The 23,621-nt window shown below is 41.3% G+C and overlaps 1 protein-coding gene across 1 annotated transcript in view; it reads right to left on the bottom strand.

Annotated features, from left to right (window-relative positions):
- Positions 1-792, bottom strand: part of NAF1 (nuclear assembly factor 1 ribonucleoprotein) — a 40,328-nt gene extending 39,536 nt beyond the window's left edge. The window contains exon 1 of the mRNA XM_041738919.1: positions 452-792. Within this exon, the coding sequence (XP_041594853.1) occupies positions 452-705 (254 nt within the window). The 5' untranslated portion in view covers positions 706-792. The remainder of the gene's footprint in view (positions 1-451) is intronic.
- Between the last annotated feature and the right edge of the window lie 22,829 nt (positions 793-23,621).

Here is a 23,621-nt window from a genome sequence, read left to right as displayed (position 1 = left end):
GATCTAACACAAAATCCCAAAGTTTATGACCACAAAGGGCCACGCCAACTGAGTGGTGGTCGAAATAATCCAATATCCTCAGGGTTTGTTTGGGTTTGGGGGGGTGGGGTTTGTTTGTTTTTTTGTTATTGTTGTTGTTGTTGTTGTTTTTGCGATCCTACGTGGGGTCCTCCAGGACCAGGCTGAAGACGGCAGAGGCGGGTACCGACCTCGGCGGGCAGCGCTGGGCGCAGGGGCGGGCGGGGCGAGCTGCTCCTGCTCCTGCTGCTGCTCCTGCACGTGCGCGCTCGGCCGCCCCCTCCCCCCTGCCCCTCCCCCTCCCGGCCTGCGGGCGCCCCCGTCCCCGTCCCCGCCCCCGCGGCCCCCGCCCCCGACCTCCCCGGCCCCCCGCCCTCCCCGGCCTGCCCCCACCTCCGCGGGCTCCCCGTCCAGCCCCCGCCCCCGCCCCTACCTGTCCGAGTCCGAGTCCGAGTCCGACCCCGAGTCCCCCAGCGCGGCGCCCGCCCCGGTGACGCAGCTCCGTCCGGCTCCCGGTTCCGGCCGCGGGGCCGAGCGAGGCGGCTGCGCGGCGGCGGCGGCGGGCTGAGCGTCCCCCTCCGGCCGAGCGTCCGCCGCCGCGTCCGACGGCAGGGCCGGGCCGTCCGCCAGGCCGGCGCCGTTGAACTTGAGCGTTTCCAGCTGCGCCGCGGCCTCCACCACCTCCATGGCTCCCGCGCGGGGCCCCGCCGCCGTCCCCGCGACCGCCGCACGCGGGCCCCGCCGCCCGCCCGCCGCACTTCCGGGGGGCGGGGCCACGGGCGGCCGCGCACGCGCTCGCGGGGGGGAGGGCGGGGCCTCGGGGCGCCGGGCGCCGCGCGGTCCTAAGGCCGCCGGGTCCGCCGCGCGCTCGGAGCTGCCGCTGCGGCCCCGACTCCCCCACGGCGTGTGCGCGGATCCTCCTCGGGGGCGGGGGGGCGGGGGCGGCCCGCGGATCCGGGGAGCTCGAGCAGACGCTGCGGGTGCCCCGCGCAGGGCCGGTGAAGGAGGCTCCCCGGGCGGCGGGCACGTGAACCCAGCGGGGCTACTGCTGCCCGCGGGGCTTGGAGGCGTCCCAGCGGCGCGGGGGCGGGACCCGGGGTCCGGGAGGCTCAGCCGGGATGTGACCCGGGGTCAAGGACGTGACCCGCTCTCGTTGCAGGCAGAGGTCTGCACCCCGGGGCCTCCCTTGAGGACTTCAGGCCGGTGCGCCCGCCCCTCCAGCCAGGACAGCTAGAAGGGCCCTCCCCTCCCCTCCCCTCCCCTCCCCTCCCCTCCCCTCCCCTCCCCTCCCCTCCCCTCCCCTCCCCTCCCCTCCCCTCCCCTCCCCTCCCCTCCCCTCCCCTCCCCTCCCCTCCCCTCCCCTCCCCTCCCCTCCCCTCCCCTCCCCTCCCCTCCCCTCCCCTCCCCTCCCCTCCCCTCCCCTCCCCTCCCCTCCCCTCAGGGAGAGGCAGGGAAGTGGGACTCCATCCAGGGTCCCCAGGATGGGACCCTGGGCTGCAGGCGCCGCGGAACCGCTGGCCCCCCGGGGATCCCCGGGTCCTAACCTTTCACGAGGCACGCGGTGCGCCAAGGGCCGTGCCCAAAGCCCCGGCCCCGCGGAGAAGGCCGCGCGCCCCCCAGCAGCTCCCCTTCCTGGAGCCCGGAGAGAGGCCTGGCACCCAGGGAGCTCACAGCTGCAGGACAAAGGTCATGCACAGCACAGCCCTAGAGACACGTGTGAGGGTCCTCACCCCCGGGGGCTCGGCGGCAGAGCATCGGCCTGCAGCCCAGGGCGTGACCCCGGGGTCCCGGGATCGAGTCCCGCATGGGGCTCCCTGCGTGGAGCCTGCTTCTCCCTCTGCCTGGGTCTCTGTGTGTCTCTCTCTGTCTCTCTCTGTCTCTCTCTCTCTCTGTGTCTTTCATGAATAAAATAAATAAATAAAAAGGAAAGAAATTTGAAATGTGGAATACAGCCTGCAAGTTCGGTAAGACATGCAGGCCTGCGTCCTGGAAAGCCCCAAACAGAGGCAGGAATTTATTTATTTATTTATTTATTTATTTATTTATTTATTTATTTATTAAGATTTTTATTTATTTAGGGCAGCCAGGGTGGCTCAGCGGTTTAGCGCCACCTTCAGCCCAGGGTGTGATCCTGGAGACCCGGGGTCGAGTCCCACGTCGGGCTCCCTGCATGGAGCCTGCTTCTCCCTCTGCTTGTGTCTCTGCCTCTCTCTTTCTGTGTCTCTCTCATGAATAAATAAATAAAATCTTTCAAAAAAAAAAGATTTTTATTTATTTATGCAATCATTAACTAAAGCTCCGTGTTCCTAGCTGAATAGGCCTGTGTTCAAATCTAAGCCCTACCGTCTCCCTGTTGGTGTCCTTGTAACTTTCCGCAGATGGCCTAACATACCCAACACTCCTTTTCCTTACCTATAAAATGGAGATAAAAATATTATCTCCCTCAGTTCATATGAGCACCAGTTAAGGTTTGCTACAAGAAGATGGCATGTTTCATACACAGTGTGAGAAATTATTAATAAAAAGAATAAGGAATACACTTATGAACAAAATGATAAACTTCAGCAGCGATGGGCTTGGAGAGCTATGCAGTATGGATGTGAAGAAAGAAGAAATTCAAGTCAGAATGTCTCTCCAAGGACAAACATCATATGGTCTCATTCATTTGGGGAACTTAAAATTAGTGAAAGGGAATAAAGGGGAAAGGAGAGAAAATGAGTAAAAATATCAGTGAGGGACACAGACCATGAGAGACTCCTAACTGAGAAACCAACAGGGGGTAATGGAAGGGGAGGTGGGTGGGGGGTTGGGGTGATGGGCACTGAGGGGGGCACTTGGCGGGATGAGCACTGGGTGTTATGCTATATGTTGGCAAATTGAACACCAATTAAAAAAAAAAAAAAAAGAATGAACCATTCCTACATATGTGATAGGACAGAAAGAACTGACCAAAAAATATGGACCCTGCCTGCTAAACTCCCATGACAATAAAGACATAGAATATTAAAAAAGAAAAATGAAAGAAAAGAAAAAGAATGTCTCTCCAGCCAGGTAAAAAATCTGTTGTGTGCTTCCAGCAATTAAGTGATGAAAAGGTCGAACCAGGGTTAGAGTCAGTGTAATAGAGTAAAGGAAATCCCCAGCGTCAGAAGGATCATTTCTGACCTAGGAAACTAGAGAGAAGTTGGTATGGCCAATAAATGTGGAGACGTTGGAATGAGATGATGAGTTTGTGGTGTTGAGTTTGAGGGGAAAATTGGAGAGTTCATTGAAAATAGCAGTAGGCATTTGAAAGTATCAGACTGGAATCCAAGAGAAAGATTACAACCAGAAACGTAGGTTTGGGAACAACTAAAACACCCAGGTATTCATTCGGAAATGTATTCTAGTAGAAGCACGTACTGCAGCGGGGGAATGCACGAATGGCAGTGCTAAAGACAGAGAAACCATATGCAACATTCGCTTTAAGACCCTAAATATTTGCAGTCACCCTAGAATAAAATCCAGACTCCCAGCCCCACTTGATCTGGCTGCTGCTCTCTCTCCAGTTTGCATCTCCTGCTGCTTTCCGCTCCCTTGTGTCCCTCATCTCACTGGTCTTAATCTCCCTTCCACACACCAAGCTGATTCTTTAATATATGGCATTTTCACTCTGCTCTTCTTATTTCTCTTCGGATTAATATGGTTCATGCCCTCATTTTACTCCTCTCTCTGCTCAGACATTACCCCCTAAGTAGGGCTTTCCGAGTCATCCAGTCTAAGAATACCACCTGATACCTGATCACTCCGGTTCATTGCTCTCTTATTTTTAATGGGACATATTAAAACCTATCACATTTATTTACTTCGTGATTGTCTGTTTTCCTACAAAACCAAGTCTGATGACCTCGAGGTCTTTGTCTAACTCACAGCTGTCTCTCAGTGTCCAGAACCATAACACATCCTAAAAGGACTTTTGGAATGGAAGAATGAAAACAAGTAATGACATTTTATGAAACCTTCACAGTAAAAGAGAAATGACTTAGATAAAAGTACAGATGATACCTACGTCATTCATTCAATTTAAATGAATCTAATGATATCTAAGAAACCAGGCTACTGGTTGCCAATAAAAATCTCCTTTTGTTTTTGCAGTGGGATGGTCTCCATGTTTCAGGATAAGAATAGCTGTACCTCTTGGGAGATTTAGCCCATGTTGCTATTTTGCAATTGGTACTTTTTCTAAGCTCTTGATGTTTCAAAATGTCTTGACAGAGCCTACTTCTCTAGCTGCATTACTTCCAACAGCTGCTAAACTTAGCCTAAAATCTTTAGCCTGAAGCTAGAAGCTAAAAAAAACTCCTAGAAAGAATAAGTGGTTTATGGGATCGTCATTAAAATTAAGAAAGTTTGTCTTGAATTAATTTATGAAATAAAAGCCGTATTATATTTCGAAGTGAACTTGTAAAACACCTAAACGTATTCTTTGAAGAGCCAAAACAAAGCTTAGAAGAAGAAATTCATTTGACAAACAAAACTTTGCAAGTCTATCCATCCCTACTTATTATAAAGATTGTGGAATGTCACAAAAACAAAAAAACTGATAACCAGCTCACTGCCATTTTCGCTGATTTGCAGTGTCTTGCTTCTCAAAAATGTAGATAAGCAGCTTTGACATCACATGGAAGTTTGTTAAAGACTGCCAAAGCTCAGACTCCACCTTCTGAGTCAGAATCTGCATTTTAACTAGATTCCACATGTGATTTTCGTGCACAATAAAGTTTAGGAAACTCGGCCTTGGTGGCTATGTGAGGGCGGGAAACATCCCTGGACAAACGTTGAGCTTACAAGCAAAATGAAAGCCTTTTACAAGAAGAGCTGAAGTGCTAGACCATTGAGTCTAAGCTAAATAGACTGAGAGCAGGGGCGCCTGGACGGCTCAGTCCATTAAGCAAGCACCCAACTCTTGATTTGGGCTCAGGTCATGATCACAGGTTCCTGAGATCAAGCCCCATGGCCGCATTGGGCATGAAGCCTGCTTAGGATCCTCTTTCTCCTCTTCCCCCCACCTCCAAAAGAAAGAAAGAAAGAAAGAAAGAAAGAAAGAAAGAAAGAAAGAAAGAAAGAAAGAAAGAAAGAAAGAAAGAAAGAAAGAAAAAGAAAGACGGAAAGAGAGAAAGAAAGAAAGAAAGAAAGAAAGAAAGAAAGAAAGAAAGAAAGAAAGAAAGAGAAAGAAAGAAAGAAAGAAACTGAGCAGTTTGTTGTCTGTGGATGTCTCTACCTGGATGCCCCCGAAGCACCTCCAAGTCTAATATCTAAAACTGATCTCAACATCCTTTTTCCTATATTTCTTCTCTTTTATCTCCTATTCTGGTAATGCCACCGATATCCACCCAGTCACTCCCCATGTAGGAAGTCCCACCCTCATCAATTTTCTGTGTAATTTCATCCAAGTCACTTAATTTTCTCTGTCTAATATTTATTCACTCATTCATTCAATAAATATTCCCTAGACACCAACTTTGTGCCAGGTGCTGCACTGGGTATTGGGAATACAGTGGTAAACAAAACAAAAAAGGCCCTACAGCTCATGGAACTCACAATATAACATTTCAGTTTAAATGATGAAGAACAGTCACAAGAACAGAGATCAACAGACCCTTCAGAATGCACCAGGAGTCAACGTGAGAGCTAGGGAATGGGAAGATAAGCATTCCAGATCACATATGCGTGTTGGGTTTCCGGTAAGATTTCATTTGAAGAAAAGATTGAGTGGCAAAAGAAAAAACATAAGCACCAAAAATTGAAACCCAAGACCTTCTCTAGAATTATGATATCATATGGTCCTTGCTTTTCATTTTCAAGTTTTTTTTAATTCAGGAATTTCTATGGGTTTTCTTTTTCTTATTTTAGATTTTATTTATTTATTTGAGAGAGAGCACCAGAGAGACAGAGTAAGCATGAGTGGGGGCCAGGGGAAGAGGGAGATGCAGGCTCCCTGCTGGATACCGACCCTGGGATCATGACCTGAGCCCAAGGTAGATGCTTAACTGACCGAGCCACCAAGATGCCCCTATGTGCTCCTATGTTTAAAAAGACATGAATAGATATATGTACAGTTAGGAGTGTGTAATGCCCTTGTTAAATAGAAATAAGATTTTCTAGGGCACCTGGGTGGCTCAGTGTTTGAGCATCTGCCTTTGGCTCAAGGCGTGATCCCGGGGTCCTGGGATCGGGTCCCACATCAGGGAGCCTGCTTCTCCCTCTGCCTGTATCTCTGCCTCTCTTTCTCTGTGTGTGTGTGTGTGTGTGTGTGTGTGTGTGTGTCTCATGAATAAATAAATAAAATCTTAAGAAAAGAGAACTAAGACTTTCTAATATATGTCATATACTGATTAGAAGCACTGTTTATCACCGCCTCCACTTGTGGCATTTGTGATACCATTCTTATACCCTTTCCACTTTCATTTTTTTAGTTTTACTGTGGGCTTTTTCTCCATTTTCTCTTAACTGTTGATGTACTGGTTAGTCTCACATGTCTCTAACCTATCCTCTACAATCTTGCCAGAATAAGATGTCCAAAAGGCAAGTATGATCATATAATTTTTCCGGTTTAAAATCTTTCAATAATTCACCATTGTTTTAAGATAAATGCAAGCTCCTAAATATGGCATGAAGCATATAAACTTTTAAATCGGCTACCCAAGAGGTGATGGGAATGAAGACAGTGTTGTCAGAGACTATTTTAAGCAAAGCATGGAGACAGGGAAATGTTGGGCTGGAAATTTTGTGATTTTTACATTTAATATATTACTCTCAGAGATGTGAAAATATACAGAGTTTTATCTTCTAATACTTGAGTGCCCTTGAGATTTGGAACCATAGACTTTATTTTAGACTGCCTTGGAGAGACTCTCTCTCATATATATATATATATTCATATATATATACTTGTTTTGTTTTATTTCAGGAGTAGAATTTAGTGATTCATCACTCACATATAACACCCAGTGCTCATCACCAGTGTACTCTTTAATACCCATCACCCATTTAGTGTATCCCCCCACCAACCTCCCCTGCAGCAACCCTCAGTTTGTTCCTCTTAACTATACAGTCTATTATGGTTTGTCTCCTCCTCTGTTTTTATCTTGTTCTTTTTTAAAGACGATTTTGTTTGTTTGACAGAGAGAGAACACAAGCAGGGAAAGCAGCAGAGGGAGAGGGAGAAGCAGACTCCCTGCTGAGCAAAGAGCCCAGTGTGGGGCTCAATCCTAGGACCCTGAGATCATGACCTGAGCCAAAGGCAGATGCTTAACCAACTGAGCCACGCAGGCACCCCTGTTTTTACCTTATTCTTGACCCTTAAAAATGATCAACTGCTGATTGCTTTAGATCATCTGCGGACCCTGTTTTTATGGCTATTATTTTCAAGTCCTCCAAACCACACTGCATCTAAGAATGCCAGTTGATGCCAGTCTTTCAGACTCTTCAAAGCTCTCTTGAGACAAACATACATTCCCATTGCTCACTGCTACCAGCACAACCAGATGGACCATATAAATCAGGCCCTTGAAGAATGTCTCCAGGGAAACAAATCCTTTAGATGTGATTCTATGATTACCTCTTTCCTTGGAGACAGAATTCATGTCAACCTGCTGCTGCTATAGACTCAAGGTTTGTGTGCCCCAAAATTCTTATGTTGAAACCTAATCCCTGATGTGATGGTATTAGGAGGTGGAGACTTTGGGAGGTGATTAGGTCATAAGGTCAGAGCCCCCGCGAGCTGGATTAAAGACCTGCAAGAACTCTTTTGCTTTTCTAGCCACATGAGATTTCAAAAAAAAAAAAAAAAGCAGTGGGCATCCTGCAAACAGGAAGGGAGCTCTCATTAGAACCTGAGCATGCTGGCACCCCGATCTCACTTCAAGCCTCCAGAACTGTGAGAAATGAATTTTTTTGTTGTTAATAAATCCACAATACTTCATTTTAGCAGTCCAAACTAAGATACCAATACTCCACGGCATAGTTCTAACAGGATATTAAATTGGAACTTTTGAATAAAGCAGCAGAATATAGGTGGTGCTGCATTCAAGCAAGTGCTAGACTTCCTTGAAGGCAGGATTTCAAAGGAACCAGCCTACACTCATTTGTAACAACCTTAAATTTTCCTTATTCACAATAGAAATATGAAAAAGTAGAAGGATGGACAAAGAATTTTATCAAGTGGCTTTGAGGGAGAATGTTGATGGATTATTGTGATTCCCACCCCCACGCTCCATCCACCTTCCCTCTTCTCTCTGCCATTTCCCGTCAACACAGGAAGGACCAAAACATAAGAATGACAACAAGCTGGAAAGGGGAGAAATAGTATGACAGGATAAAAGAGAAGAGGAACACCATGTCCCCCTTCCTACTGTCAGCAATCAGCTCAAAAAAGGCTTCAGCTCGAGGGAAGTGTGAAGATTTGATGTTGAAATCAAATTTAGAATTTTGATTATTATGTAAAAGACATTGTTATTTCTGTTTGCCATGTTGAAAGACCATAGGACTTTCTCTTGCAGCACAGTGATCAGAAAAGTCCGAGGGATTGAGTTTTCACGCAAACAGAAGGATTGCTCTCATTGGGCAGATTTAATGGGATAGTGGAAGAAGTAAAGGTTTTCTTTTTTTCCTTGTTTTTGGTTTTGGGTTTTTTTTTTGGATTATATTGCCTGACTCTGTTGTGTTCAGACTACCAGATATATAGTCTTGGCCCCAGACTTTCCTAACCATTTGCCTTTCCAAGTGTAGAAGAGCTCTCCCACACTGTACCGTACTCTTGTATAGCCAAGGTCAAACACCCCTCAAAATCTCCCAGAAAAAAAACATGCTTTGCTGAGAGTGGAAGGGAATTCAAAGAGGGCCACGAAACTACCTCAAAGTGAATGACCAAGTTCTTGGCCCATACCAGAGAACCAGTGTTATTAATCTCATCACTTTCTTGCATAAAATCCTTCACTTTGTATATTAATTTCATTTTTCTTCATTCTTTATTATGCCTTCCATTTCCATATGGCATTATTCCTCTGTCTCAAACCAGTCCTGACAGCTTTGGTCCATGGCTAGATTATGGGCCTTAGCTAGAGCCCCTAGCCTCCTCACACTCCAAACCAGGCACTTCTTTATGGTGGAGACCGTAGAGGAGAAGAGTGAGTGATTGTGCCATTCCTGGCAAGCCAATTTCCACAGCAAGTTCAGGGCTTCGGGTTGAAAGGGGTCTCAGATTATTAACATCTCACTATATCTTATCAGTGTCACCCCATGTATATACATATGTGTCTGTTTGTGCATGTGTCTCTAAGATTACAGCCCATTTGAAAGTTAGTGGCAGCTCTGATGCCTCTTTACCCTTAAATATTTTCGTACATATTTCCTATAAAAAGGACATTTAATGTGTAAACACAATTATCAATTGTACACAATAACCAATGGTTTATTTAAAGAACAGGGCAGTTATTTTGAAGAATGTCCTGTAACTAGGGTTTCTATGATGTTTTCTCATTATTTGGTTCATGTGATATATTTATTTTGCAAGGATATCACAAAGGCAATGCTGTGTTTCGGTCAGCAAGTTACATCAGAAGACACAATTTTGAATTGTGCCATTATAGTGATGTTATTTTAGGTAGGCTGGATGAAGAGTCAATGGGAGTTCTTTGTATTATTCTTATAACTATTCTGAGATTACTCAAAAAAAATTAAAAATCTAACTATGTATCAGTATAATTAAAAACAAAAATAAGAAATAAGCCTTAAAGAAGCTTTCCTAAAAAGGGAGTGGTATGTGAGACACATTGAATTGCTCAAACAGTTCAATATAGTTGAGTAAACTGTTGAGTATACTCAAACTCATCCTATACTCTAAATCTTCATTTAACTCTTTATTCTTCTGGTGAACTCTATATAATTTTTTGTAGCCTTACCTCATCAGACTTAGCATTCATTATTATATACCTATTTACACTTTTGACCCTTTCAAATGTTGTGTCTTTATTCTACCAACACAGCTCAAAACCACTTGGGCTAATATTGCTTCAGAATCACTACTTAACCTCAAATAACCCAGAACCCAGGGACACATTGCTGTGAGCAGGGCTGCCACCAATTTGGCTGGAGGTGTTAAAAAGAAATAACAGGCCCAAAATGGCATCACTTGTGTTAAGCCCCTGTCACCAAACCAAAGCTTAATATCTAACATAATTTTACTTTTAACCTTCTCCAGAAATGTAGTCTTAATTGGTTAGTCCAGAATTTTCTGGTCAGCACTAATGAGGTAATCTGCCACATAAACCCCTTCCATTCCCTAAAAGAAGGTGAATGAAATCGCCTTCTCCTTATTCCTTCTCCCTGTGCCTATAACAGCCTTCCATCTTGTACAGCTCCTCAGAGCTCCTTTCTGCTTGCTAGATGTGCTGATGCATGATCTATGAATCATTAAATAAAGCCAATTAGATCTTCAAATCTACTTGGTTGAATTTTTGTTATTTAATGGATTTGGTGATGGCAGATGGAGCTGAAGCAAACTTCATTTGGCATTCAGGGACAATGAAAAACATAGGCATGGTACTCTGTGAACCCATGTGAGTTCCCATCTTCCTTGCTATTTTTGAGGGCCATGGGCAAGTCCACTTGTTTCTGAGCTCCACTGTCTTACATTGAGCTCCTGGTCTAACTGGTTTCCCACTTCAGTGCTTACCAGACAACTTGAGGGGTCAGATGGTTCCATCTGGACCCTGAGTCCCTAGCCCTTGGTTCAGTCCAAAATTCCCCAATTGTTTGGATCCCTTTTCCACTTCTAGTCCATAGTCCCCATTTACTGAAGTCTGCTAGTTTAATCCATGCTGGGATTTACTGTTGGCATACACACGCTATTCTCTTGGCCAGGAAATAGTAACGTCTCTTGGTTTCTGCTAGTCTAATTAGTTTGATTGCCTTGTTTTGTGTAGATAAAGGCTAGTTGCTAATGGGAATCTTGGGAGGAAGAAAGCCACAAAAATCGGCAAGCAAAAGTTGAATACTTAAAGCCTGTCTTAGAATGCTTGCCAGCTAACTCAGACTCCCATGTGGGGATTAGTTGGTCACAGAATGGGTTAGACGGATAGGGGCCACCCACCAACCTCAAGATGATTTGTGTGGGATGAGGTGCACTGTGAAACACCACACAATCTCAACGCCATGGCACATCCTCTTAGGTAATAGTTTGGCTTGAGACATCCAAAGTCTTAGCTAAAATAACAACAACAATAATAGTGTTCTCAAAATTCAACAAGTTAAGCACACCACCTTCTAGCACACCTGCTTTTTTAGGTCTAAGTACTGTGTTCCTGGAAGCTATAAAAATTTAGACTAAAGACAATCTAGAATTACAATGGCCATTATGGGGAATGTTCCTATTAGATAAGATTGTTTACTTAAGAATTACACTTAAAAGTAAGAGTTCTCATATCAAACAAACGGAATGGGATACCTATTTTTGATGGTATATAGATGCTTCCAAAGACTTCAAGATTCCAAAATAGTTCAATTAAAAAATTCATTGCAAAAAAAAAAAAAATCATCGCAAAAGACTAAGGAAAACTTAAAGACACAAAATCATCAACAAAAGTCTGTCAAATTATCAGCTTTACAGCTACAACAGAGCCAGACCAGACTCCTAAAATAAAATAACATCTGCCCCTCCACCCCTCACATCACAGTCTCCTAGAGGTCCATCGTTAAAATCTTGGCCCAGGATCCAGATCTCAGTTGTGGTTAGTTAGAACACTAGGAAAAAGATTGTGCTCCAAAGACCTATGCAGATTTTTCAACATCGACTCAATGCCTTCAAATATATCCTTAAAGCTGGGCCCCTATATGGGTCCTTTCTAAAGTTGACCTGACTCAGGGATTTTCTGATAAGTTGCTGCGTTATTCTCTCAGCAAAGGGAAAACTAAAACTAAAAATAATGAAAAACCTTGCCAAATTCTGGTAAATACTGGAGCTACAGATGGGATCCTAGGAAAACTGGCAGAAGCGGGTTACGGGTAAGAGTCCTTACCGAGTCACCTCTCCTGGATCTCTGCTGCGTACCCCGTAGAAAGAGGAAAATAAAATATCTTCTGCACCCTCTTTGAGAACACCTCTTCAGTCAAAGGGGGTTGTTCAATACTGTCAGAAATGTTTATTATTTGTTCCGGCTAAAAACTACAAAGTAGCTCTGTGTTCAGAAAATTGGTCAAATTACAGAGCCTGATAGAAAAATTTCTTTTTGAGGCCTTCCTACCAAGCTAAAATAAAAGTAGAGACTCAGAGAAAAAAAAAAAAAAACTTTCTAAAGCCCTTGTAAAAAGATTTGTGGATGGATCAACTTATGAGGTCATTTAAGTTGCAACCCCATTCCTTGAGGAAACGAGAGCAATAGCCTTCATCTTACAGATCTTTATAACACTAGACATGCATCTCTAGAGGCAGTTTGGAATTTATCTTTTGTTTCTTTCTTTTTTTTTTAAATCATTCTCCGAACTTGCCCTATTTATTTTAAAAGACTTATTCTCCCTGATGCCTTTAAGATGTAAATACTAAAATACAAACTCCAGGGATATAATTCTTATCAAAAAAAAAAAAGGCGGGGGGGGGGGGAAAGTCACTTGGAATTTGGACAAATGGGAAATCTTAAGTGTATGGAAGCAGTTAAGGTCTCTGGGTACGTATGTATGTTCGTATGTATCGTGTGTGTGTTGTAGATGTGTGGTATTTCCTACCTCTGAATGTTATTGCCAAAATTAATTTATAAAAGAGCTCTATTTAATTAGTTTATATGTATTTTTTAAAGATTTATTTATTTAGTTGAGAGAGAGAGAAAGAGTGTGAATGGGGGGGGGTGTAGAGGGAGAGAACCTCCAGCAGACTCTGTGCTGAAGATACTCAGCTCAGTCTCCGACCCATGAGATCATGACCTGAGCCAAAACAAAGAGTTGGACACTCAGCCCACTGAGCCACCCAAGATCTCCTCTATTTAATTAGCCTAAAGAAAATCAAACCCTCATATAAATTAAGTATTCATAAAAATCCTCAAAAACAGTAAAAGCTGGGATGCCTGGGTGGCTCAGCGGTTGAGCATCTGCCTTCGGCTCAGGGTGTGATCCCAGGATTCAGGATCGAGTCCTGCATTGGGCTCCCTATGGGGAGCCTGCTTCTCCCTCTGCCTGGGTCTCTCTCTCTCTCTCTCTCTGTCTTTCATGAATAAATAAAATCTTAAAAAAAAAAACAAAACAGTAAAACCGAATCCAATTATTTCTCATGTTCACATGATCTGGAATAGTCTTTAGCAAAATAAAAGCTAGTTTAAGCTTGATTGAATTAAAATAAGCATGTCTTCGGAGTTACCAGCATTAAACATAATGCAGACCTACAACTTCAATGTAGGTTTGCTAGTCCAGTAAGTTCAAGAAGATATCTGTTACCAATTTTGTCAGAAAGAAAAAAAAAAAGAATAGGTTGAGATGATGGTTGGCTTTGTCTAATGTCTCATAAAGACTTTGTAGTGTAAAGGGCATAATGCAGTCCCTCCTGTCAAGCAGGAGCCTGTGTCAAGCAGTGAAGGTCCTGCGGCGAGGATAGAGCACCAGGACCAGCGTCAGCTGACATCCCAGAGGGGATAACGAGGGACCAGAGGAGGTCTGTGAGGCCCCTAAACTGATTAAATCCCTTTAAAAAGAGGAGGATTTTGGCAGCAAACCATCAGACTCTCTCGACCTGACCCTTCTACATCTGACCCCTTAAGAAAGGCAACTGCTGCTGAAGGCTCTGCCCAGCTGATCTCTGAACAGAAGCGAGACCCTTCAGGGCTTGAACATAGTAAACGGTGCCAAGGGCCGACCTGGACCAGGCCGAGGCCTTACCTCAACTGTGCACCCACAGGCTGACTTCACGTTTGGTTCCTTCACTTCCATACTTTTCTGTTATCTTATTTGTCGTGTGGTTTGTCTTGTGCCCTGCTCTGTGTGCCGTGTAAGAAGCCAAGTCTAATCACACGGTGAGATGTCAGTGAGTTTGGAATCCTGAACCTGCTTTATAAATGTAATTTCATTTTGCTCTATGACTGAATAAAGCTGACATTGTAGAGAGAGACACCTCGTGTGTGTGCCTTCATAGCGTGCTCTTGACAGTACGTGATCTAAACACCATTGTTAAGAAGCAGTACATTAAATGGATGTGAGTATGACAAAGATGTTTTAGATGAAACTCCCCAAATATTTTTGATAAACTGAAGCCTTTAAGTTTTGCTAAGATAAATTAAATGATGGATGATCATTTAACATCTAGATAATTTCCGAATAAGATAAAACATTAGAACATTAATTACTAAACATAAGCTTCCTTTTACAGAGAAACTAAAGATATTTGAGCCCATTAATCAACATGTCCTGTGCCAAACTAAAAAATTTTACATAAAAAAAGGTTTCTGGAAATCAAAAAAATATTTATGAATTTACCAAGCTACAGAATGCTAATGCAAAAAAAAAAAAAAAAAAAACAGTTCATAATTGTTTACCTCTTTAGTGTCACTAGAAATAAAGGATTTTAGGTTAAAGATTCTAATATATAACTAAACTACTAAAAAGTAATAATAGAAACATCTCCATATGCAAGAAAAATAGGGTGCATGTTTTTTGGGGAAAAAAGGTATGAGAAATGGAAATGCAATTTATGTGGAGAGAAAAAAGTTGTAGAAGGTTTAGGGAACTGGAATCTTCGAAAAGGGATATTACGAGTGTGGTCAGGGCTGGCTAAGACTGGAATGAATTTCATTAAGTTACATAAATTTTAAAATCAAAAGTAAGCTGACACAAATTAGAATTTGGTTTTCCCTCTGTTCTAAAAGGACAACGTTTTCTTGGACTATTGGTCTGCCTCTGATAAGAGATTATCAAAAGTTTTCTTTATTATTTAAGTAATCTGCTTAACAAAGAAAGATTTTGTGTATTATCCAAATAATTTCCTCTGTCTTTATCAAATCTTAGATTACTTAACCAAGCTGAGTCTTCTCTATTAAAAGAGCTAAGGTTGTTTTGTTTTTTACAAGTTTTCAGTTTTCTGTATTTGCCTGTGAAGTGTTTATTTTTTATTTTTATTTTTTAAAGAGTTTATTTACTTGAGAGAGAGAGAGTGGGCACGAAGGGGAGTAGGGGGAGAGGCAGAGGGAGAAGCAGACTCCTCATCGAGTAGGGAGCCTGACGTGCGGCTCTGCATGGGGCTCCACGTAGGGCTCATTCCCAGGACCCTGAGATCATTACCTGAGCCAAAGGCAGATGCTTAACTCACTGAATCACCTAGGTGCCCCTGCCTGTGAATTGCCACTATGATTAAATGGATAACTAAATATTGTCTCACAATGATCTATAATCCTATTTGACCAAGTGTTTTTTTTGTTTTTTTTTTTTTGACCAAGTGTTTTAAAACATTTGCCTATTTTCTACAAACTTCCCCCAGATCACTTAAAAAAAAAAAAAAAGATTTTATTTTCTTATTCATGGGAGATACAGAGAGAGAGGCAGAGACACAGGCCGAGGGAGAAGCAGATTCCCCACAGGGAACCCGATGTGGGACTCGATCCTGAGACTCCAGAATCACACCCTGAACGGAAGGCAGATGTTCAACCACTGGGCCCTCCTGGCGTCCCTCCCCCAAATCACTTCTAAAGTCTTTTTGACCTCAAACAACTTTAGGGATTTTCCAAAGGGTCCTTGGAACACCTCAAAAGATTTGTTCTTTATCTTTATAAAAAACCAAATATTACACTAATCAGGTTTATCTGGTATCTTAAATGACACGAGAAGCATTGTCAAATAAGTGGTGCTAAACCCTCTTTAATTATATTTGTGTGGATACATGTTATTTACATAAATATTGCAGAAATTGTATGAAACGAATATGTCCCGGTATATTATCACTTGTAATTCTAGTGATCATCTTGACATGTCATGTGTCAAAGATATAACCAAATTTGACAATTGCATTACAATGAATTCTCACCAGATTTTTAAAACACGGCTATTTTTAAGTCTTTGTCATTTACCTTGATGCTTTTGAAGCGTTCCAACCAATTGCTTCATCTTCAAGAAGACTTGTGGAAGGGGACCCTAATAAATATTCCACAACCCGTGAGATCATGACCTGAGCTGAAACCCAGAGTTGGACGCTTAATAGACTGAGCCACCCAAGTGCCCCTAGGTTGATTTTATATGAAGCCAATAAAGCCTCATGGAAAAATTGACCTGGTACCTTGCTTTTTAGTTTTCAGCAAAGCAGTCTTTAGAAGAACTTATATGGTTAATCAGTATTCTTGCTGCACTTAAATAAATAATTAGGCCAAATTGTATGCAAACAAATTAGTTGTGCTGTTACCATCTTTGGTAAAAAATGGGGGCAGTTGTAGACAGAAAAATTAAGTTTGAACCTTTTTTTGATATGAAATTCTAGTCCTATTAATTGTCTTTGGTGATTTACTGTATATCTGTAACTTGGACTGGATCCTAAATACTTCTAGTTTCCTAAAATATTTGGTTATGACTCTCCAAACTAACATTTCCAATTCTCTCTCACCCTTCTGATTTGGAATCACTAAGAGCAGGACCACCCTTGATTCTCCCTGGAAAGGACTATATCAGGTCCTCCTTACTACCCAGATGACAGCCAAACTTTAGCAACTCAAATGTTACACAATTTACAGCTCAAATTGACAAGGAAGAGAAGTCACCCACCTGAGTGGAGACTGTTCCTCCCAAGACATTGGTTCAAGACTTCAAAATTCAACTAAACATGAAACCCCTTCTTCTTCTCTTTCTTTCCTTTACACTGGCCTGGAAAGATAATGTCATCATCTACAAATCCCAGGCTATTGTTGAGGGGGATAATCTTTCAGACTGCTGAATTGTCATTAAAAAATACTGATCTGTCCATGGTGCCAGATATGTCCCTGTCCATTTAACAATCCCAAAGTTGGGGAACTTTGCCTCCAGGCTCTGTGCAAAAAAAAGGGTACAGGCAAGGGTAACCACAATGAAACTGCTTGTGTGGTCTACAGACCCTTAAAATTTTTATTGGCCTACATGGCTATCACCTCCAGTCTTGAGGCAAATCCAGATAAGAATTACCAGGAGGCATTCATGATTCAGGATTCACTTCCTTGAGCAGGATTCTACTTCCCTGTTTAGGAATAAATGTAAATGACCTTATGGTTAAAAACCTCTTCTTGGGTGCCTGGGTGGCTCAGTAGGTTAAGCGTCTGCCTTCAGCTCAGGTCATGATCCTAAAGTCCTGGGATCCAGCTCCATATGGGCTCCCTGTTGAGCAGGGAGTCTGCTTTACCCTACCTATCCCTCTGCTCCTCCTCACCACTCTTGCTCTCTCTCTCAAACAAATAAATAAAATATTTTTTAAAAAGGAAGAAAGAAACCTCTCCTTAACTCTTAGAAGTATTACGGGATCCACTGCTAAGGTGATAGCTGCCCAACAAATAGATTCTCTGGCCAAAGTTTGTTTGTTGTCTGTTTTTTAAAGCAGATGTTAACATTTTATTTTATCTTATTTTTATTTGGGTATAGTTAATGCACAATGTTACTCTAGTTTCAAGCGTACAGCTTTAGAATTCAACAACCCTATACGATATGCTATGCTCATCACAAATGTAGCTATCGTCTATCACCATATAATGCTATTACAACGGCACTGACTATATTCCCTATACTATACCTTTTATTCCCATAACTTTTCATTCCATAACTGGAAGCTTTTACCACCCATTCCCCTTCACCTATTTTGCTCGTTACCCCACCCCCTTACCTCTGGCAATTATTAGTTTGCTCTCTGTATTTATAGGCCTGATTTTGCTTCCAATGTTGTTCTTGACAACAGAATATCCCTTGGATATCTTTTAGCTGAGCAAAGAAGTGTCTGTGCTGTGAGCAACTCCACCTGCTACATCTGGATTAATACTTCCGGGGAAGTCGAAACTCAGTTACATATATCACTGACCAAGCGTCTTGGCTTAAAAGGATAACTCCTCCAACAGGTCTTTCTTTGACTTACTTGGTTTTTATTGGTTTGGGTCTTGGGGACCATGGCCTGAAGTACGCTTCAAATAATTGGGAATTATCCCGCTTAGAATAATCATAACGTCTCTGGTGTGTTGTATCCTCTCAAAAGCTTTTAATGCATGTTTGCAGCCACTAACCAGAAAGCAAATGATCTCTTTAAGACTGGAATATCAGAAAAGGAAAAAAAAAGAATGATTGACTTAAAGATCGTGAACCTGCTGTGAACTGTGAACTTTACACGGATTAAGCAAAAATATAATGACCTATGCTTAGCATAAAAAGAACGAACAAAAGCTTCAAGTAATAGCTGAGGGTGGTGCTAATGCCTCAGATTTCGATCACATCTCTAGGTTAAGCTGAGAGTCTGGTCACAAGGGTGGAGGGTGGGATTGTTAAAAAGAAAAAACTGGCCTAAAATAGAGTCACTCGTGCTAAGCCCATACCACCAAATCTTGACTAAATACCTAGCTTAATTGCAATTTCAGCTTTCTCCAGGACTGTAGTCTTAACTGGTCAGTCTGGAATATTCCGGTCAGTACTAATAATGTAATCTGCCACATAGACTATTTTCATCCCCAAAAGGATGACAAGCAATCTCTTCTTTCCTTCCTCATTCCCCCTTCCGCCTGTAACAGTCTTATGTCTTGTACAGCTTTATGTAACCCCTTTCTACTTGCTAGAGGGGATGCTGCTTGATTCTTGAATCATTGAATAAAGCCAATTAGATCTTCAAATTTATTCAGTTGAATTTTTGTTGGTTAACAAAGGACAGGATCTAAATCAAGTCAGGCAGAAATAGCAGGCATGGGGGTACAAGACAAGAAGATGGCATCAATAAGCTTGAGTCAATTTTATTTGCCAATTATACCTAAATAAAGCTGAAGTTTTAAAAAATAAGAAAAACTGTATTTTTGGAACTGCTGTAACCTAGGGTGGATATAAAGATAACACACTGGATGAATTCCTTATATATCATTTTAAAAAATTTTCTCTTCTGTCTGAAGCCAGGGCTTACATTCCTCCTTTTCTGAATTTCAATTTACAGGCCAATGTTGAACATTTCTGTTTGTTACCTGTAATTCAATCTTGAAGTTACTGAAATTGATTTTACTCTTCCAAGAATTTCATAAAGTAATGTGAAAGTTAAACCGAGGTCAGTCAGTAGTTGAATTGTTTCACGAGCCAGCCGGTTAGAATGTTGCAGATGTCATCATTTCCAATTTGGGAAAGAAGCAACACAAACAGATTATATTGTGGTTTGTCTGTTTGTGAGATCAGAGAAAATTGTTTTCATACCGCTTTGTTGAGGTTTGCTAATGATTGAGGAAATACTTTATTTTCCTCTAGATTCCAAATTTTAAAAAAAGTCAAAATCATTCTTGCTCAATTCTCTGAATTAAATAATGATGGCTATCATTAGGTTATTTACTGCATATACCATGGGAAAAGTGAATTTGAATGATGGGGTGAAGATAGGACGCTTTTGCCTAAAAGACCCTGAATCTTTTTGTCAAAGACACTTTGGTGTGCTGATGGAGACAGGCAAGAACATTTCAATATTTCTCAAGGAGTGATTAACTCACTTTTCAGCACTCCTGCATCATATGCAATAGTAAGAGCAATGACCCTACTATCTCTATCTATTCTTCTCCAAGTACAAATTTAAAGATTCTTTGTTTGTTGCAAGCAACGTAAATCAACAATGTAGTCAGCTTCTTTGGGCGGTGGTGAGTTTAAAACCATAGTATAATATTTCAAAGAAAGTCTTATATCATGCTTGAATGTGATGACTCCTAGGGTAGTGATCTTCAAACGTTTTATCTGTATGTGCACCAGTTTTGTACTTTTTTATGAGGTGTTCAGACAGGTGCGCTACAAGAAGACATGCAGACAGGCTAAGGAAACAGCAAAAATTATTATACTTGCAGATTCTGCAGACAGGAGGCACAGCGTGCCATGCAGACCGCGTGGGAAAGCCACCGAGGTGTTCAGGAGGCAGAAGCAGGAGTGATGGGAAGGTTTAGGCCAGTCTTTATTGGGGTTTCCATGGGGAAGGCAAGGAGGACAGTGTGCGCAATTTAGAATTTGTTAATTTGAATAATTTTGGCAGGTTCGGGCCTACAGTAGGGGTCCCTAGTTGCCTGGAACCTGGCCATGGGATGATTAAGGTAGGAAAGTATATTGCCTGCACAGTATAAGAACCAGATAGAGAAGGTTTTGGATTGGTTGGTTTCCATATCAAAGACATGCTTCTGGCTGGGTTCTTTGCTCTTTCTAAGAATTGTCTAGCTCCTGGAGGGGCACTCTCCCCAGCCAGGCAAAAAGGATTTTGTTTTGTTTTGTTTTTAAGATGTTAAAACATCATAATATACAGAAAAAAAATTTTTTTTTGAATTTTTTAATATACAGAAAATTATAAATATTTACAATACAGCACATCATCAGAAAATGGTTTGGGAGTATACACTCACAAAATATGCATATGCATTTCCTTACAAAACAAACCATATGCGTACACTACATTAAATATTGAGTGCATTAAAATAGAAATTAGAAATGATGAATTTTAGGGCAGCCCCAGTGGTGCAGCGGTTTAGCACCGCCTACAGTCCAGACGTGATCCTGGAGACCCGGGATTGAGTCCCACGTCGGAATCCCTGCATGGAGCCTGCTTCTCTCTCTGCCTCTCTCTCTCTCTCTCTCTCTGTGTGTGTGTCTCTATGAAAAAATAAATTAAAAAAAATCTTAAAAAAAAGAAAATGATGAATTTTAAACAAAACTTAGATAAAATAAAGTATGCTATTAAATAATTCAAATTTAAAAGCAATGCAAACTTTTAAACTAATGGCACAAAAAGTTTTACTTTTACCAAAAACATATCCGTTTCAATAATAACTTAGCGCAATGCTATTGAGTATGCTTTATTATTTGAAAGTATTGTGTCAATATTATGTGATACGATGAATTAAAGGAGAAGTTCCAAATTAGGTTTTTTTTTTTTACCTTTTAAATAAGGACATTTTTTTAATACAAAAATAGCATTAATACTAAAATGAACCCCTCCATATTCTTCATTTCAATCATTATCGGTTCATAGAAATCTTGGTATATGTATACACTCAATGACTACTACCTTAGATTATTTTGAAACAAATTCCACATATTATACAATTCATCTGTAAATGTTTCGATACATATTTCTTGATGATATACATTGTTAAAACAAATCACAACAATATTGACAAGGAAAAACTAATAAAAATTCCTTAATGTTATCAAATATCCAGTCACCATTCACATTTTTTTCATTATATTTCTACAGCCAATTACAATTATATTGACACTTGATTTTTTTTTTATTTTTTATTTTTTTATTTTTTTTATATTGACACTTGATTTTAATCACTGTGCTACACATAAAGAGGCATTGCAAAACCCTAATATAAACAATGTACATTATACAGTTAGGGCCAATTAAATAATGAATGATATCAGATGTGAAAGCATATTTCAGTCTCCTTGATAGTTTTGAACATTTTTGCCCACTTTCATAAGATTTAATTAGACTATCATTGTTTTCATCTCGCAACACACACATTTGGCAAAAGCTAAAAAGGAATTGTTGCGTTTAATATCTCCATAGCTGTAAGTACTAGAAGCTTCCAATTCTTCAAATGTCCTCTTTTTTTTTCCTCCCCTGTTGACTTCAGGCTTCCTTAAGGACTCCTCCTTAGAGAGAGTCTCTACCTTTCAGCTGTAGTCCACTGTTGCTATACTGGAGCACTGTTGGCACATAGTAAACTGAGGGGGAGGGGGAGCAACCTATAATCTTATGACTAAATCACAGTCTTTTTAGTGGACCTAAGTCCTTGGACTATTACCTTCCCAGTGTTTCCCCTTGCATATGAGACAGAAAGGCTAAAGGGGATGAAGTGAAATGCTCTTCCACTCAGGAAAAGGCTCTGTTCAAGATTTTCCTTTAGGGGCACCTGGGTCGCTCAGTGGGTTAAGCATCTGCCTTGGGCTCAGAACAGGATCTTGGGATCCTGGGACTGAGCCCTGCAAAGGGAATCCCTGCTCAGCAGGGAGTCTGCTTCTCCTGCCTCTCCCCCTGATTGTGCTTGTGCGTGCTCTCTCTCTCTTTCAAATAAATAAAATCTTTAAAAATGAAAAAAAATATTTTCCTTTAGACAGTAGCTCTTGTTATAGAGAATACTCTGAATGTTATTCACAATGAATAGTCTTTCCTTCCCCTTTCAGAGCCACAAAGAGATTTTTCTCAGCTCTTCCTTGTGAGAAACTTTTTGAAAAAAACTGTAGGCATTATTTTTTCAAATATTGTTATTATCCCATTGTCTCTTTCCCCCCTGTCTGGGACTCCAATTTTATATGTGATAGACCATTTTACTATGTCACATGTTTCTTGTACTTTTTTAAAATGTGTTTCCTTTTTTGTCTTTCATACTTGAGTTTGAATATTTTTTTCCTGACTTATATTCTGATTTATTTATTCTCTTTTCATTCTGTTATATCTAGAGATTTTTCGTTTAATGTTAGATATTCTTTATGAAAAATTATAGATACTTCAATCTCTCTCTTTTTAAAAAATATTTTGTCTATTTATTTGTGAGAGACACACAGAGAGAGACAGAAACATAGGCAGAGGGAGAAGCAGGCTCCATGCAGGGTGCCTGATACAGGACCCCTGGGATCCCAGGACCCTGGGATCACCACTTGAGCCAAAGGTAGACACTCAACCACTGAGCCACCCAGGTGCCCCGATACTTTAATCTCTTCTTGATATTTTCCCACAGAGAAAATTTACCTTTTTTTTTTTTTTTTTTTTTTTTGCTAAGGGGTTAGAAATTTCAGGTCACCTTGATCTAATCAGAAATTGAAATTATTCTAATTTGAGCCTTATTTCTGGTTCACTCTTGATTCCTAGGATGAAGCCTTTGAAGATCCCACCATAAAACCTACACCATTTACTGGTCTTTCTCTTTTCTCATAGTCCTTCAAACACAGTTTTTTTCTTACTGGAACTTTATGAGTCTGTCAAAACCTCTGCTCAGGTTTTTTTTTGTAGACTCAGCAGTTATTTGAGAAGCTCTTGGACTTCTCTGAACTTCATTCTCTCTGGGATCTTGCTTTCACAAATCTTTGCTATTTGGCAGCTTTCCTGTGCCTTCAAATAGATTTTATTTTGTTTTACTTTATTTTTGTCCAGAACTTCTAGTTCTTAGTTAAGATGAGACAGACTGAAAATACTTTTTTTTTTTTTCTCAATAGGACCATAGAGAATAAGAACATTTATTTTGTCTCTGTATCTTGGTGATCTGAAATTTCAGTTCCATAACAAAGTTTCAAGTAAAGCCTGGTCCAGGAATGGTATATGTGTTCACTTCTTTAGCAGAATATTAGATATAAGTCAGCTAGCTTTTATAATATACTCTTTAAAGTTTCACCAGAAACACCTAGTCAATGTAGTATGCACAAAGCTTCCTTTT

Source organism: Vulpes lagopus, chromosome 23 (genome assembly GCF_018345385.1).
Source record: "Vulpes lagopus strain Blue_001 chromosome 23, ASM1834538v1, whole genome shotgun sequence".
Classification (NCBI taxonomy): Eukaryota; Metazoa; Chordata; class Mammalia; order Carnivora; family Canidae; genus Vulpes; species Vulpes lagopus.
The sequence above is the reverse complement of the archived record's forward strand: the minus strand, read 5'-3'. Positions and strand labels throughout refer to the sequence as shown.